Source organism: Protobothrops mucrosquamatus, unplaced genomic scaffold, assembly GCF_001527695.2.
Source record: "Protobothrops mucrosquamatus isolate PMUCROS unplaced genomic scaffold, P.Mucros_1.0 scaffold13, whole genome shotgun sequence".
NCBI classification, from domain to species: Eukaryota; Metazoa; Chordata; class Lepidosauria; order Squamata; family Viperidae; genus Protobothrops; species Protobothrops mucrosquamatus.
Window position 1 is genome coordinate 627,650 of NW_015386400.1, and position 17,844 is coordinate 645,493.

Consider the following 17,844-nt stretch of genomic DNA (forward strand, 5'->3'; position numbering starts at 1 on the left):
TAATCTAATGTATGTGGGCACTGAAATTTCTACCCAAAATTATACCATTATAGATAACAATCTGATTCCAAACTATTCTTAGGCAATTGCAGACTGAATCTTCAACTCTTTAACTTCCAATCACTTAGAATGGTTAATTTATATTATTTTGACCTTTATAGAAAATATATTTTCAACTTTGGTTCCTGCAGTTATTGAGATTCAGGAATCAGTTAGTATCCTATACTGACATGTGATAGTTCACCATGACTATCCATACTGTCATATCACAATAACTTTATTATGCAACATATTGCAGTTAAAATAGTTGATTTTTAAATCAGTACCTATCATGCAATTTTTGTGGTTGCCATTGTGCTTTTATGACTGAGTTTAATTAAACTTGCTTCTATGTCTGTGGCCTTTTAACTTCACCTTCATTTAATTTTTCAGCCTTTGATAAACATTCATTCATGCCTGATAGCTTTGCATCTTACTATTGTTTCTTAGAATATCTAGACTGCAGGAAATTATGAAGCCTAGATATCCCTCTTTGTTCTTAAGGCAATTCTTGGTCTTTTCCCAAAGAGTAAAGAGGTAGAAGAGTAAATTCTACCTATTCAAATTTAGAAAGAAAATTAAATGATTGAAGGAGGCCTTACCCCTGCCTATTTCACATATAGTCAATTCAGTTTCAAGTATTAGTGGACAAGGTTCTATGCAGATCGGTATGTTATTCATTTATAACTTATGGCTTATTTCAGGCAGTCAAGTTAAGCCAAATCACTGGTTTAAAAAAACTCAAAATTAAATAGTCTAGACAAACTGAGCATTTTGGACACATGTCCAAGATCTAAGGAACTATGAAACTTGTTCCAAGAATTCCATCTTACTTTTCTTGAATAATGCTCCTTGATTTTCATGCTCCTTTAAAAATGTACTCATATTGACTGCAGTTTCAAAGCTGTTGTAATTTAGCACGAGGTCAGTGATGCATTCTCTGCAGAATGAAACTCATGAACAGTTGTGCTGGCTTTGAAAAAAGTTATCTAAGAGATATTATAATCGAAACACCCACCCATCCTAATTAACTTCAGACTTTCTTATTGTACTGGACTAGCTGCTCAGACAGTCCTATGTGTTAATTCTCAGCCTTAGGGTTTCAGCCACATTATTTTTTGAGAAAATTGCTAAATAAGTAGTTGTATTAAAAAGATTGTAGCATTAGCAGTTCTCTGTACTGATCTTAGAACATACTGTACTGCCTTTATAATTGGATCAGAATAACAAGTCATATTAAAGTAGGTATCCTTTTCTGTGTAATCAGAATTATGGTTCATGGTCCGACTGCAACATAAAATATGCTTAAATTTTGTTAACATCTGCAGACTTTCCTATGCAAATTGTGATGTTAGTTTGGAGTTAATTATATGAAGCTAATTCCTCACCCTACAACATAATTTCACAGGATACATCTAAGTTGTGTAATTGTTGCTTTGGGTAATAAATTGTTTTTTCCCCCAAATACAATGATATGTTCATTACTGCTAATTATACTTGTGCAATTTTAGGCTTAGTGCAAAGATATACAGACTTAAACTAGCTTGTGCTGGAAAGGGGTTTTGATTTTTGTAGGATCCAGATAAATCTAATTATTTTTCAGCAGCCAAAGCATCTCCATTTTCTAGGCATATATTTAATAGATTCCTGTTTGATCTGAATGTTAGTCTGCAATTCAAGGGTTCTCAACATTTTTGGACTGGTAAAAGCATGTTATCATCACTTTAATATAATTTGTGCCATGGTAATACTAATAGCCAACTGCCAGAAACAACTATTATCATTATTATTTTGTACAAGTTGAAGATAGTACATAATTTTTTTTCTCCTGGACACCCTGTTTAATTTGGTTTTGCTTTTAATAACTCTACCCCTCTTTACAGGACATAATAAAGAAGTTCATAATCTAAGTCTCTATAGAGCTCCCTTTCTTGCATATGGCTTCCTCCCTCCTTGGTGATTATTGAAATGTAATAATGTTTTCTGTTACTGAAGACTTTTAGAGAGCAGGATTAGTTTTATTTTAATATGTTTTTCCTTTTACTGGGTTTCGGCTGTGACTTTTATTTGCCTTATCAGACTAATTAGTTTTCTGATGCATTTTTCTTGGAAGCTACTTTGGGTGCTTTTAAAGCAAAGAAATTAAATCTTTCCTCTTTAAAATTAAGCAAAAATAAATAGAACTGAGCAGTGCTTCACTTTCAGTCTCCAAAATATGCTTTTGGAGCATCCGGGAACAGGAGTGTATCACCTATCTGCAATATCTTAAAGCAATTCTTCTTTCTCTCCTACATGCTTTGAAACACTTTTTGTAATTTAGATCCAACGCACTACAATGATTAATAAATAAACCACCCTTGTATCTAGATACTTATTCATTGTGGACATTCATATGCAATGCTGCATACATAGATATTATAAACAGTTGGCATTAATAGGACAAACACCTGCTGGTTATGATGGAAATGAATTGCTTATCTCCATGCTCAATATAGAACACATATTGTTCCATCAAATTTTTGGATGGCTACACAGAATTTTAGAATCGTACAAGGGATTGTGTAGGCTACCAAACCCAATATATTCCTGTTAAATTTCTTTGATACTCAGAGAAGAGTATCAAGTGGAACCAACATGTTTCTATTGAAATAAATAGTGGCTGTATTTACTAAGTAAAAACTACATTTATCAGACAGTTGAAGATTAAATAAGAAGCAAAGCAGTATTATGCAATGGACATACCATTCTGATGCATGAAAGTGTGTTCATATGTGCATGTTTCCAAACAGGAAAAGAGGATGGGATGATCATTTCAAATTGCCCCCCCCCACAAATACTAACGGAAACATTTATTTCTTTTTCAGCTGAATTTTTATTTCTCTTATGGAGCGTTTATCTCTGCTATGCAGTGCGGACAGTACCCTCGGCGTTTCACGAGCCACGTTATATGGCTGTTGCAGTTCACATTGAGCTCATTATCTCTGCTATATTCCATATAATTAGGCAAGTGACCCACACTGTTTATTTTGAAGTTCTTAGTGTGCAATCTAAAACAATTAACTGGGTTGAGATGCATGTCAGAAGGGCACAACAAAAGCCCTTCTCTCCAGACAAATTAAGAAAAGCTTTGCAAATAGTCTCAAATGGATGCAAATTGTACAATGTCTGCCTATTACTTCTGCAAACAGCTTTTTTCATCTCTTCTCTTTTCATCACCACACATCTTTGCACGGACAAGATGTGAAAATAATTTTACTTGATGTATAAGTTCATGTGACATAGATCATCCATTTATCATGTGCTATGTAATATGCACTGGATCCAAAAATGAATTCAAAGCCAATGCAGTTGATAGATTATATTGACAATATAACTGTAATAAGAATATTTTATGCCATTTACACTTTCTTTAACGCTAGTTTATACTAAATGTGTTGTAATATTTTAATCATAATGTAAGTAAGGTATATGTACAACTAGTCCTCGTCCATTTTCTGACCATTAAAAGTTATAATAGCACTGAAAAAAAGTGTATTGAAACCAATCCTCGCACTAACAACCATTGCCCAATACCCAATACTACCACATGATCAGAATTTGGTCTCTTGGCAACCAGCATATATTTATGACAATTGCAGCATCCTGGGCTTCCAGTGACTTCTGATGAGCAAAGTCAATTGGGAAAGCCAGAATCGTTTAACAACCATGTGATTTATTTAACAACTGAAGTGATTTGCAGTTAATTTGCAACCAAGGCAAAAAAGGTAATGAAATCAGGTGTGACTTACTTAATGGTTGACTTGCTCAGCAATCAAAATTCTGGTACCAACTGTGGTCATAAATTGAGGCCTGGTATGATCCACATTTTCAAAGATAAGTAATTTGATGGGGGAGAAGAATATTATGTATAGTTGTGTATAGCTATTTGAGCATTAAACAATAATGGATCTAAGAGCACTATAGTGTACAAACTCTGTCTTTCACTGAAAATACAACATATCCAAGTTGACTTTACCTTCTGTTTAATCTGGATTAATCTTCAGTTTATACATTCATAACCAATCCAGTATAAGTGACTTAGGTTCTCTTTGACATAAATAAGAGATAAAGTTAGGTGTCATTAAAGTATTTATGACAACTAAAGCATAATACCTAGGCGATCCCTTCTAATAGTTTCATACAGTTAATCAGAATAGAGTTGTAAGGGATTTTGGAGATCTTTTAGTCCAAGCAGGAGACTCTATACCATTTCAGATGGGTGGCTGTCCAGTCTTTTCTTAAAAACCTCCAGTGATGGAGCACCCACAACTTCTGAAGGCAAGCTGTGCCACTGTTAGGAAGTTTCTCCTTAATACAGGTTGCTTCTCTCCTTGATTAATTTCTATCTGTTGTTTCTTATGTTGCCTTCTGATTGCTTTGAAAAATAGGTTGATTCCCTCTTCTTTATGGCAGCCCCTCAAATATTGGAAAACTCCTATCATGTTGCCCCTAGTCCTTCTTTACACTAGACATGCCCAATTCTTGCAACTGTTCTTTACTGTATCCCAAATTGCTGCTATAGACCTGACAGTGGTAAAATATTATTGCCTTTATCTGGGGACTGTTTGCTCTCCTACCTCTAGCAGGGATTTTCTCCCACAAAATATATGGCAGCCCCTCAAATACTGGAATACTGCTATCATGTCACCCCCAATCCTTCTTTTCTCTAGAATGGCCTTACCCAATTCCTGCAACCGTTCTTAGTAGGTTTTGCTTCCATGCCCTTAATCATCTTACCTGCTCTTCTTTGGACTTTTTCCAAAGTCTCAACATCTTTTTTGTAATGTAGTGGCCAAAACTGGATGCAGTATTCCAGGTGCGGTCTTACTAAGCATTTATAAAACAGTATTAATACTTCATGTGATTTTGATTCTATGCTTCTGTTTATACAATCAAGGATTGTATTAGCTTTTTTGGCTGCTGCCACACACTGCTGACTCATGTTTAACTGATCGTCCATTAGGAGTCCAAGGTTCCTCTCACAGTTATTATTTTGAGCCAGATTTCACCTAATCTGTCCTTGTACCTTTGTTTTTTCCTGCCTGGGTGTAAACCTTGCTTTTCTCCAGATTAAATTTCATGTTGTTGGATATGGCCCATTGTTTACATTTGTCAAGATCTTTTTGGATCCTAAGCTTGTCTTCTGGGGTATTGGCTATTCCTGCCAACTAGTGTCATCTGCAAATTTGTTGAGTTCCCTTTCTATTCCCTCATCTAAATCATTTATGAAGATATTGAAAAGTTCTTGGCCTAAGACAGAACCTTGTTGTACCCCACTGCTTCCTTCCTTCCATGTAGATGTAGTAAGATATTGAAGAGTACTGGGCCTAAGATGGAACCTTGTAGTACTCCACTGTTTCCTTCCATCCATGTAGATGTAGTACCAATAAGGACTACTTGTTGAGTACGGTTGGTCAGCCAGTTATAAATCAATGTGGTGGTGATGGTGTCTATCCCATATTTTTCTAGCTTACCAAGAAGTAGTTGTGGTCTACTTTGTCAAATGCCTTGCTGAAATCTAAGTATACTATGTCCACAGCATTTCGCTGGCCTACTAATTTAGTCACTCTATCAAAGAATGAAATAAGATTGCTTTGGCATAATCTGTTTTTAACAAACCAGTGCTGGTTACTAGTTATAATTTTGTTTCTAGATGTTCACAGATCTGTTTTTTGATTATTTTTTCCAGTATATTCCCAAGTATTGATGCTAGGTTGGTTGGTCTGTGATTTCCTGGATCTGTTTTTTTCCTCTTTTGAAGATGGAAACCACATCAGCTCTTTTCCAGTCCTCTGATAGTTCCCCAGTGCTTCAGGAGTTTTTAAAGATATGGTACAATGCTTCTGAGATAACATCTGCCAGGTCCTTCAGAACTCTAGGATGTAATCTGTCAGGTCTCGTTGATTTATATTCATTAAGATCAGACAGGTGTTCTCTTACCATTTTCTTGCTTATTTTAATTTTTATTTCTAGTCTGTCTTTTACAGTTATGTTTTTGGTAGGTTGGGCTTTTTGGGTGAAGACTGATGCAAAGAATGAGTTAAGCAGCTCTGCTTTCTTTCTACTGCTAAATAACATCTTGTTATTTAGATGTTGAAAGAAACTTTTTATTATCTTTAACTGTTATGGCAAGTCTTTCTTAATAATAATAAAGAAGTTGGAAGGGACCTTGGAGGTCATCTAGTAGTTCAACCCCCTGCTCAGGTAGGAAATCCTATACCATTTCAGACAAATGGCTATCCAGTCTCTTCTTAAAGACTTCCAGTGTTGGAGCATTCATAGCTTCTGGAGGCAGGTTGTTCCACTGGTTAATTGTTCTAACTGTCAGGAAGGAAGGCTTCATTCTGAGCCTTATACTGATATTCTGCCTTAGTTATGTGTCCCTCTTTCCAGTTTTTGTACTTATCCCTTTTGTCTTACAGTTTATCAGAAAGATTTTTGTACAACCATGCTAGTTTCTTCTTGGATTTCTTGTTTTACTTTATCAATAGTATTGTGCTGGACTGGGCTTTTATGGTCATATTTTTCAGTTTCCCATGCTTCTTGAATTGTTTTCCCCTTTAGGATTTTTATCCATGGAATTTTTCTTAGGTCACTCTGAGTTTGTTAAAATCAGCTCTTTTAAACTTTACGACACTGGTTGGATTATATTCTGTTGCTTGTGCTTACATTATATTGAATTTTAATATGACATGGTCACTCTTGCCCAAGATTATAGATGATGGAATTGGGACAGTCATTCAGAATTTGAAATCATATCAAAATTTCATCTATGATGGATTTAGCGCTTTATTAAAAGGTAATGTTGTAAAATTGCATCTCAGTTTTTCCTCTACCAATATCCCCAGATCCTCCATAAATTCCAATGTATCTTTAACCTCTTCTAGGCAGGAAGATACACCTCCATTCTGAGAATGCCCATGGGACAGCTTAGGCTCAGGAATACTATTGTAAACTCAGCTTATCCTAGAATGGATATTAAAATCAATATAGGTAGTCCTTACCCTACAACCACAACTGGAACCAGAATTTCCATTGCTAAGCAAAATGGTCGTTCAATAAGCCACATCCAATTTTGCAACCTTTTTTGCCATGGTTGCTAAGCGAATCATTGCCATTGTTAAGAGAATCTAGCTTCCCTGATGGATTTGGCTTGTCAGAAACTAGCTGAGAAGTTTTGCAAATGGCAGTCACATAACCCCAGGATACTGCAACTATTGTAAATAGATGCTGGTGATCATGCACCCAAATTTTGTTTATATGACCATGGGGATACTGCAATGATAATAAGTGTGAGGACTATTGATAAGTTACTTTTTTCAGTGCTGTTGTAACTTTAAAGAGTCACTAAATGAATGATTGTAAGTTGAGAACTATCTGGAATGCCATAAGTCACATTAACTAAAGGTTTAACCCTTTGCATCATTATCTGCAGTCATGACATCACAACTACTGTAACATAATGGTTCTTTATATATCTTATAATGGACAAATGACACAGGGGTATATTGTGCATGAGCACAATTAACAAAAATATTCTTTTCTCCCATCAAATTCTACCGTATTAAATAAACCCAGGTTTGAAGTTATATTAAAAGGGATCAAAATAATCATCCAATAAGTATATTATTAAATATAGAAAATTCCTATTACAGTATACTGTACTTTTTAATGCCTTTTTCTGAAAACAGGAGCAATAATGGGCAAAATGCACACAATACTTGTGTAGATGTTTCCACTCTCACACAACACAACAAAATGGGGATGTGAGTATGTGTGCTGAGAAATAGACACAGAAACCTCCATATTTAATAGAACAATGAAAGACTAGTAACTTTATATTCAGACTTTTTTTGCTATAAGCATAGTTCAGAATATTTTTTTAAAAAAATTCCACATGACAAAAAATGTGGAGGGAGGTGTTATTTATTACTTATATGTAAATTTTGATTTACAGGTTCAGTCTTGCTTCAAGACTCCAGTCTGATTGGATGCTGATGCTATTCTTTGCACACACACACTTAACTGTGACAGTCACCGTTGGGTTACTTCTGATTCCAAAGGTATTTTTCTGTTGCACTTTTATTTTGTGAGATCTGAAGGCACATGCATACTATAGTAACTACATATATACTTTATGTGCCACCGGGGGTGGGAAGATGCTATCGATAGGTTCTTCAGATGGGTGCATGGATGCCATGAAGGGACAGGCTGGTGCTGTGGGCTCCAAAATGTATGGGGACCTTGGGTGCCACTGGGGAATGGGTGCATAACTTGGTGTATGAGTGGGTGTGGTCAGATGCATGGGCAAGTTCACAGGTGCCACAGGGTAGTAGGGGTTGCTATAGGCAGGCACTCAAGCACAAGCTAGTGCACAGATGATACAAGACAGTCATTACAGACCATGTGCCATGGGGGGCATGGGGGGTGGCACTATAGAATACAGGCAGTTTAAAAAGCAGCAGAAGCTGGAGTGACTTCCAATTTCCTTCTGGCTTTCCCATTGACTTTGCTTATAGGAAGCCGACAGGGAACATCAAAATTCACAATCACTGAATTCTGGCTACTTGCTAAGCATCCAGATCATGCTCATGCAATTATGTGGGATGCTGCATGGCTACAGACAGTGCTGTCATAACTTTGAACAGTCATTTAATGAGTGGTTGTAACTAGAGGACTAGCTGGAATCTAATGTGTCCCTATCCAAACATCTTTGTAACTCTAGAAGCTCTGATCTTTAATTTGCCTGATAATATGTACTTTGATTTCCCAACAGATTGATATCCAGCAACTAATCTTCATTTAATTATGAAACAGTCTAATGTTAAGTTTTTGAATGTCAAAATGTGCCTTACAAATTTTCCCAAATGAAATTCAGGGTGGGTGGAGGAACAGGTGCACATTCCTTGATTTCTTTCTTATGCTTACACATCCTTATATTTATTTAGCAAAAAACTAATGTATTTTTACAGTTTTCCCATTCAAGCAATAATCCACGAGATGATTTGGCTACTGAAGTCTATGAAGATGAGCTCGACATGGGGAGATCTGGATCTTATCTGAATAGCAGTATCAATTCAGCATGGAGTGAGCATAGTTTGGATCCAGAAGATATTAGGGTACTTGCCAATTTAGTAAATTTAGTACATGGTGTTTAAAAAAACTTTACAGAAGGTCTTCAATTTTGTATAGATAAAATTCTGGATAGGTTAGTTCTCATAAAATCTATCATATAGTTAATGCTACTTCAAATTAACTAAAAACAGCATTATATATTATATTTTTGGACTGCATAGAATACTTACGTTATAGCCTCCCCCACTTTCCATGCCTTAATAGAAAGGAATGATATAATATATAGATAGTGGCAAGTCTATGGAATAACCAACTTGATCTGCCATGGACTGAGATTTGATTGAGTTCCTTTATACATTGACAATCATAGCCTCGTCTCAAAAATTAGACTTTCACTAATGAAAAAGAGGGAGCCAAGTAGAATTCTTAATTGGAAAGCCTTAAAAACAACTTATTATCATTGAGCTAACTATCTCTCTTAGGCAAGGTTTTATGGATCACTGAAATTTTACAGTTACTATGGGGAAGAAAGAACTGGGTCATCCTTAAGTTTTGCTTGGGATGTAACATTAGTGATTGTGACTTGATGACATGTGGGTCTGGGTTATCTCCAATTAAGGAGTTACTAATTGTGCATTGACATTCAACTCACTACTGGCTCCATTAAGTTTTTTTAATCAGTAAGTGTTTCAATTGCTAATCTTTCAAAACATTATTTGAAACCAACTTTCAATTGTCCTCACTTCTGCCAACCTAAAAATCCTGAGAACAGGTAAAAATCATTGCATTCCCTCCAGCTGATCAATAAAGAGTTGTCAACAATGCCACTCAAATAGTGTCCTATTTTGAAGCATCACCTTCCTTAAAGTATCAAAATTCTCTTTATCTCCAGTACATACTGTACAAAAGGGAAATAATTTATTAGGACCTCCTCCTAGTCTTCATGCTAGGTGCATTTTTTGTTTGCTCCTCTCAAAATCTAAGTAATCACTATAAGAGGAAGCTCCTGGCTGCCAAGCTGCTATTCTTAGTACATCTAAAAGCTTCTTGCAGCTATAATGGCATTTTCCCCTTTTATATCGCTAACTATATGCACAAGCAAATATTAGTTGCTTGTTGATATGTGGCTGGTATGAAGATAACAGCAGATAAATTATAAAAAGTGCTACAGACACTCATCAGGAATAGGATGCTACAAGACCTAGGATGCAGAGTGACCAATAGTTCTTATCATGGGCAAACCAACTGCTCATATGTTCTGCAGGTCCACAGTAATTCAAGGGGGAAATGACATTGGTTTCAAATAAACTGACATAGAGGCAGAAAGAAATCAGTTTGGCTCCCTAGTCCAATTGAAGGTGTGAGATCAAAGTGGTTTAGAGTTGATTCTTAATATGTGCAAATTCATATATGAAAATGATTTCTATGCCTGTATTCAAAAGCTTCAGGATCATGGTACCTGTCCTCTATAAGATTTTTTCTATAAGAAAAATCATACTGTATATAAATGGGGGACAGGCTGCACATAATTCTGCTGATTATCTATTCGGGAAGAGAGAATCTGAATGAAAGACTGAATTTAGTTTTTCACTTCCTTTTTCTTTCAGAACAGATGATCTCCTGTATTTTGATAGGGACTGCAAAAATCCAAATGAGTTTTAAATCAAGAAAATTGATACATGGAATATGAATTAAGTTTGGCACCAACTGTTTATTTTATGCAAACTGATAAGGTGGTAGTGATAACTGTTGATAGCAAAAAATAATAATCTACATTATTTGTGAAACCGCATGGCTGAGAAATTGTAAGGTAATGATTACAGAAGCTAAGTTACTAATTTAAGAATTCACCTGATGGTAGATTCTAGAAATCTTCAACACACATACATTCACTCACATGGGTTATAGCAATAGAACTTAGACTTATGTACCACTACAAAGTCCTTTACAGTACTCTCTAAGTAGTTTACAAAGAGCCTATTGCCCCCAACAATCTGGCTCCTCATTTTGTTGACCTCAGAAGGATGGAAGGCTGAGTCAACCATGAACCGGTCAGGATTAAATTCCTGGATTAGTGGAATGCAAAGTTAGTCTGCAATACTGCATCCTAACCATTGCACTATCATGGCAAATTATATTTACTTTTTTACTTATTGATTTATTACAATTATTTACATGCTGCTTGTTTAAATGATCCTAAGCAACTTATACCAATTGATAGATGAAGATATTTTACACATGGATTTGTAGTTGGCTTCTCCATGTTCCATTCTAGGTTGACTTTTGCAGAATATATATGATCCTTACTCATTTTGCCTATTACTTTGCAGGATGAATTGAAAAAATTGTATGCTCAGTTGGAGATCTATAAAAGGAAAAAAATGATCACCAACAATCCACACCTCCAGAAAAAGAGATGCTCAAAAAAAGGTTTGGGTCGCTCAATCATGAGAAGAATTACTGAAATTCCTGAGACTGTCACTAGGCAATGTTCAAGGGAGGAAAAAGATTTTCTGGAACATGGGAGTTCCAAAAACATTGCCATGACAAGAAAAAACCCACCAGATTCTAGTGGACACATCAGACCAAAAGAGGAATCTTTGAGAAACAGAGTTTTCTCCTTAAAAAAGTCCCACAGCACATATGACCATGTCCGAGACCCAACTGAAGAGTCAAAAGGCTTAACCACAGAAAGTGGGGAGGTTATTTCAACTGCAGAGACATCATTGTTGGATTCTCTTTCTGAAAACAAAGCAACCCAAAAACCTGCAGAAAAAACTGAAGCTGTGTCCACCGAAAATGTTCCCTTGGTGTGCAAATCTATGAGTGCTCACAATTTAAGTGCAGATAAGAAACCTCTCCATCCAAGAACATCTGTGTTACAGAAATCACTTAGTGTTATTGCCAGTGCCAAAGAGAAAACTCTGGGGTTAGCAGGGAAAACCCAAAATGAAGAAAGTGTCAAATCTCACAAGTCTCAACCAAAGAGCAAAGAGGTCAGCAAAAAACATGCCAGCTCTGAAAAAACTGACCATAAAGATTCATATCGAAGAAATTCAACCCAAGCTGAAGAGTCAAAGAAGCCTCATAAATCTGGGATAATGAAACAACAAAAGTCCAGTCTTGATGCAGGAGCTGGTAAATGCCCACTGAAGACAAGTATTGACATAGGAGAAATTTGTCCTTGGGAAATCCATGACCAGACCCCAGAGACTGGGCTTTCTGATTCTAAAATTCAAAAGCATGTCTCTATTGCTTCCTCTGACTCAGAGACTGTCCACCCTGCTCAAACAAAGGGCCAATCTCAACCTAAGACTGCTGAAGAGTATCAGATACCCCTTCAAAAGAGCACAGAGACAGGTGACATGTGTCCTTGGGAGATTCAAGAAGAACATGGGGTGGAAGAAGAAAAAAATTGCAGTCTCCAAGACGTTTCTGGGACAAAAAGTGAAAATATTAATAATAAACATTATGCAGAGAGCATTTGTGCTGGAGATTCCAAGGACATGCTCCTCAAAGCAACCGTACAAACCACAGAGAAAGATTTTACCAATAAATTGGAAATCCAAACAAAACATGCATCTTCCTCTCCACCAGGGAAGGCATTTCCTTCTAATCCTGCTAAATCAGCAACTAATAACTCACAGAAACCTTTAATGTCTCGTGTGGAAATCTGCCCTTGGGAGTATGAGGGGCCAGAATTACCCAAAGCAGAAAGAAATACAGCTTTATCAAATGCAACCAACTTAAGCTCAAATAAAACAGAGGCACATCAAAAATAAGAAGACAGACTGTGAAAAAGAGATACCACAGAAGAAGGGGAGGGGAAAGGAGGAGTGGGGGTAAAAATTAGTACAACCTGCAAATTCTAAAGAAGCCTCATTTCACCAGTCGAGATGCACATAGGAACTAAGCAAAAATCAATTTGTCTTTTCTTTGTTCTTGAGTGCCAACAATGTTATCAGTGCAATTCAGGACATGAAGCCCCTTCGTGCCCCTAACAAGTTTACATTTCAGATGAGTGAAAAATATGCCTTTAGTAATTATTTCTTTCTTTCTTTTTTGTAAAATATGTGGGATTGGCAAGAAGAATATCTTAACATTCCTTATACTAGTCCTTAAGGCTACGATTGGTTTAACATGGGCAGAAATTCATTCTCTACTAAAAAAAAAACAACCCTCACAAAAGGCCTAGAATCAGATAAATCTTGAAACTAGCCTTCCCAAACCTGGAACTCTCCAGATGTGCTGGACTTCAATTCCATAATGCCCCTCCAAGGAAGGTAAGAGATGGTGCTGATTAGGAAATTAAGAGGGTTGTAATGTGCCCTATGATGATGAGGCAGCCTCTTTTGAATGCCTTATAGCCTTGATTGGAAGAGGCTATTTCCTATCTGAATTAAAGAAACATTGTAAATCCAGTTAGCTATTATATATGAAAATAGGGACCACTGTCCTGCTCTTTGAGACAGCAAGGTATTCAGCCTGAGTTCAAGACATCTGGAGAGCACCAGCTAGAGAAAAATCTAATTTTTTAACATCTGGAGATATTACCCATTCCAGAAACTATATTTTTTTTCCTCTCCTTAACCTCAATGGCATGGCTAACTTAATGCATTCCCTTAATTAGATTTTTATATAATAGCTCTGTTTTTCTTATGAACGTATGTATGTGGTTGTGTCTCATATTAAAGCATTCCAGTTTGTATACTGTTTGCAAATAACTTTGATATGATTATATGACACAACACATTTATGCAATCTGCAGATATCTAAAGTTGCAGTCTTAAAAAAAAAAAAACCTGTGCTAGACCTTTGTTTATTTCAACACCCACCCACCCCTGTAAGGTCTTAGCAGCTTATAAGAAAACACTTTTTGTCATGATTTATATTGGGTTTTGCTATTTTAATTGTTATTTTTAGTTATGATTTTATGCAGTAATTCAGGGGTTTTTATACGAGATATGTTTCTTGTCTTGCACTTGCCCATAAATGATATATAATAGCAGAAGTTATCATTTCAGATTAATCACAATCCTAATTAATTTATTACTGCTAGATGCTTAGAAATGAGGGCACTATTCTAAAATAAATCTGGGGATAATGTTTTTGTTGTTTTTTTAGAAAATTGGGAAAAAAATTATTTAACATTCCAAGAGCTCAACTTTAATAATTCATCCTCATGATCTTGCTTGGTGTCTTACACTATATTGATTTGAAATCATAGAGGAAATGTTGGGAGGTAGGAAAAATACATTCTGATTAGTGTGAATAGTTTTTTTCCCCCTCTTCAGTGCTGCCAAAATTCATTTTAGAGAGACTAAATGGTTATGACTAAGCTCATTGTACTGTTAAGCTAAAGTGAGGAAGTAGGAAAAAAACACTAACTGACATGCACTATTACTACATCACTTGTCACAAACTTCTACAGATGTGTCTTATGCATGTTTACTTTGAAATAAACCCTACTGAATTCAGTGTGGTTTACTTCCAAGTATATTAATAGATGATGCAGTGTTCTCTTAATCTGCATTATTTAAATAATTCTTTATTTTTAGTCACTTTATGGCACTTTTAATATTCAGGTATCTTTAATGTGAAGAGTCTACCTTATTGGCACACCCCACTTTAATCTAAGATTGCCGGGTCCTACCCTGGAGATTGTAAGTTTTGCTTGTTTAAAGCCCCCAGCCTCTTCTTACTCTCCTGTTGTAAGGAGGAGCCCAGTTTTGCCTTATGGTATGTGGTGTAGTTTAAGGACAAAATTATGCTGCTGAATTTCTTTCTTGACTAAAAATGGTGCACTCAACAGTGTCCAAAGCTGAGGGAGCATCACCAGGTTTGATTCATTTAGAGTGACAACATTGGAAAATTAAAGAATGACTTTACATGGAGATGGTAGAGGAATTCCTGCAAGGTGGAAGATTTTCCAGAGTAATATAGACAACTCATCAAGACTGCATTGCAGATTTCCACTAATTCTAGCCAAAAATTTAAAGATGCAGCTGTTGTGTTTTCAAAAACCTGTTTTACACATATGGCATTACATTTATCCCTTTCTGTTTAACTGGTGGGAGACACCATTTACATCAAACTCTGATGAATATCTTATTGAAATCCACCGAGGAATTCCTAGCCTATCAGGGAATAAAGGTTCAGCTCCTGTTGACTAAATAACTCATGACTCTTTCCAAGCAACTGGTTTGCTCCCTCACAAAAATAATTATCAAGAGAGAGTTGTAATATTATTTTTTTTAGAAATGTTATCTTTTTGCTTCTTTTTCTTTGTAATGGAATGCATGATATGGCATCATTACTCTGCATAGTGCTCAGGTCCCATGAGATAATGTTATGTGACATAAGACAGTTAAATCAGTTAATGGTGCAGTGATATTCCATCACTTGCTGTTTGCACAAAGCATTATAGAATAGAGGGGAAAAGAAGCACAGATGAGGAGAGCTCTCATCCTCTTACCTGCTTCAATAAACATCAGCTCTACCATTAGGCAGAATGGGGCAGATGACTTGAGTGGCAGATCCTTGGAGTGAGCCACATTATCTGCCCTGCTTTCTTTCAACTGATTTCTTGCCTTCAGGTGTGAAGATGCTGTCCCATCACCAGAGCTGAAGGTGGAGTCAGCTGCCAGTTATTCAGTGTTGCTACATGGAATGAGAAGAGTTCATATTATCCTTCATTCAAGTATCAGTGACTGGTTTGCCTATGACTCAAGTCTTGATTTGGATCTCTTAAAGCAACAGTCATGATGATTCCCCCATTCACATCATATGAAATAATAATAAAATCTATGCAGTGAATGACACTAACTTTTAAGCTGCATCTCATTAATCCTCTCTTTATTAAGGAGAATGATCTGAAAGCATATGATGCAGTACCACTGCTGAAGCTAAGCAGGTCAACCTTTGGACACATAATGGATGGGAGATGGCCAGAAACAATTGGCAACCCCCACTTGGCTCTGGCATAAAAATGTGCATACTGTATTCAATATGTATTATTTCATTTATATTGATGAGAAGGCAAAGCTGGAGATGATCATGTAAACAGATCTGTTACTAATTTCTAGCTAATTAACATTTTGAATTGAATTGAATGTTATCTCAAGAATAAATTATGCATCAGCCAGGCAAAGATAAGCCACAGTGCAAGATTGTGTGAAGAATAGCCCACCCTTATACAATTACTGATTACACATAAGAGAATAGTTATTTATGTATTTATACAGAAATTCATATTCTGTTTTGGACAGCAAAAGGACTAAAAGCCATATCATGTGGTACTTTGGTTATAAATGCAACCCTAACTATAGAATCAAATTTCGATAGATGCTTGATACTCCCAAGATTTTAGCTTCTGTTGTATAACTGGAATATTCTATATGTGCTCGTGTGAATTGAAGAGGGATAATCATTTGTGGCATAATACCCTGGGTATTATCGGTCAATAAGTTACATAATTCCTAACCTCCGCCCATGTTGGATGAGAGTTGGAATTCAACAACTGGAGCAAGAAATAATCTCTAGCCTTGCCAAAGAACAAGCTAGCGGCAAATATTATAAAAAAACACATTCGTTTCAAAGGGAGTTAATTTAAACAAAATCATTTGGTCTGTGATGCTCCAACTGCAATTGAAACTTCAACATCAGAAGCAGATTGGAATTTCTGAACTGTATAGTCAATTATGTTATTCATTGCTACAAATGGTTGCCCATAACCTCCATATGAGCCCATTCTCTCCTCCCATTCATGTGATTTTAGAGTGGTGTGGGGAGCAATATGCTGATTAGGGCTATGTGAGAGAATGCACTTTAATTATTTTTCCATACAGTTCTGATAGAACTTTTAAAAATTCCAGGGAATCAATTCAGGGAAATATAGTCTACAATTTGGCTAAAAGATCATAAAACCTCAAAAGTCTGGCTTTTCCTTACAAACTCTCACCCCTTAGCCTGAATATAGTACACTCACTCATAATAAATAATTTGCAGATACTGTTTTGAACAAAAAGTTTTTCCTATGAGCTATCAAGTACCAGTCTCAGAGAGTAACAGGACAACAAGGAATTAATATGTGAGTCATGATTAAGAATGAGCAGGGGATAAGAGAAAAACACATTTTAGTCTACATCAGCTTCCTACAATCTAATGCCTTCCAGCTATGTTGGGTCACAAGCATATCCAATGATCATATTGGGTTAGAGGTTGTATTCCAAAATACCTGGAGGGAATCCATTTTCTGGGCGCTGATTGCTCTGTGTAAGACTGGTGAAGAGTTCAAAGTCACAGCCACAACTACTCTAAAACCAGAGAAAAAATTCGCAAGAAGAAATGTTCAGAAATATTGAGGTGGAGAGATCTTCATAATAACAGTGCAATTTGACTTGCCTTCAGGAGTGTGTATATTTTGCCTTTCAAAACTACCTGAAGCTTTTTTTTTTAATGAAATAGTATTTTTCTTAATTTAAAAAATATATGTTATAAAATATTAGGCACACTTAGACACTCTGAAAAGTAAAAGATAACATAAACGTGAAATATATCATATAGGAAAATATAAATTCAAGAATCCAAATGAAATCTTCTGAAAATAAGAAGTTTAATAGGTAGGAGGAAATACTTTTTCTTTAATTGTAACAAAAATCAACTTTCTCAACAGGAACAAATTACTTAAGG

The 17,844-nt window shown here is 36.0% G+C and overlaps 1 protein-coding gene across 1 annotated transcript in view; it reads left to right on the plus strand.

Moving 5' to 3' along the window:
- The window catches only part of GPR158 (G protein-coupled receptor 158), a 131,292-nt gene extending 118,357 nt beyond the window's left edge, over positions 1-12,935 (plus strand). The window contains exons 8-11 of the mRNA XM_015810670.1: positions 2,904-3,042; positions 8,036-8,141; positions 9,051-9,197; positions 11,484-12,935. Of these exons, the coding sequence (XP_015666156.1) occupies positions 2,904-3,042; positions 8,036-8,141; positions 9,051-9,197; positions 11,484-12,935 (1,844 nt within the window). The remainder of the gene's footprint in view (positions 1-2,903; positions 3,043-8,035; positions 8,142-9,050; positions 9,198-11,483) is intronic.
- Positions 12,936-17,844: the final 4,909 nt, after the last annotated feature.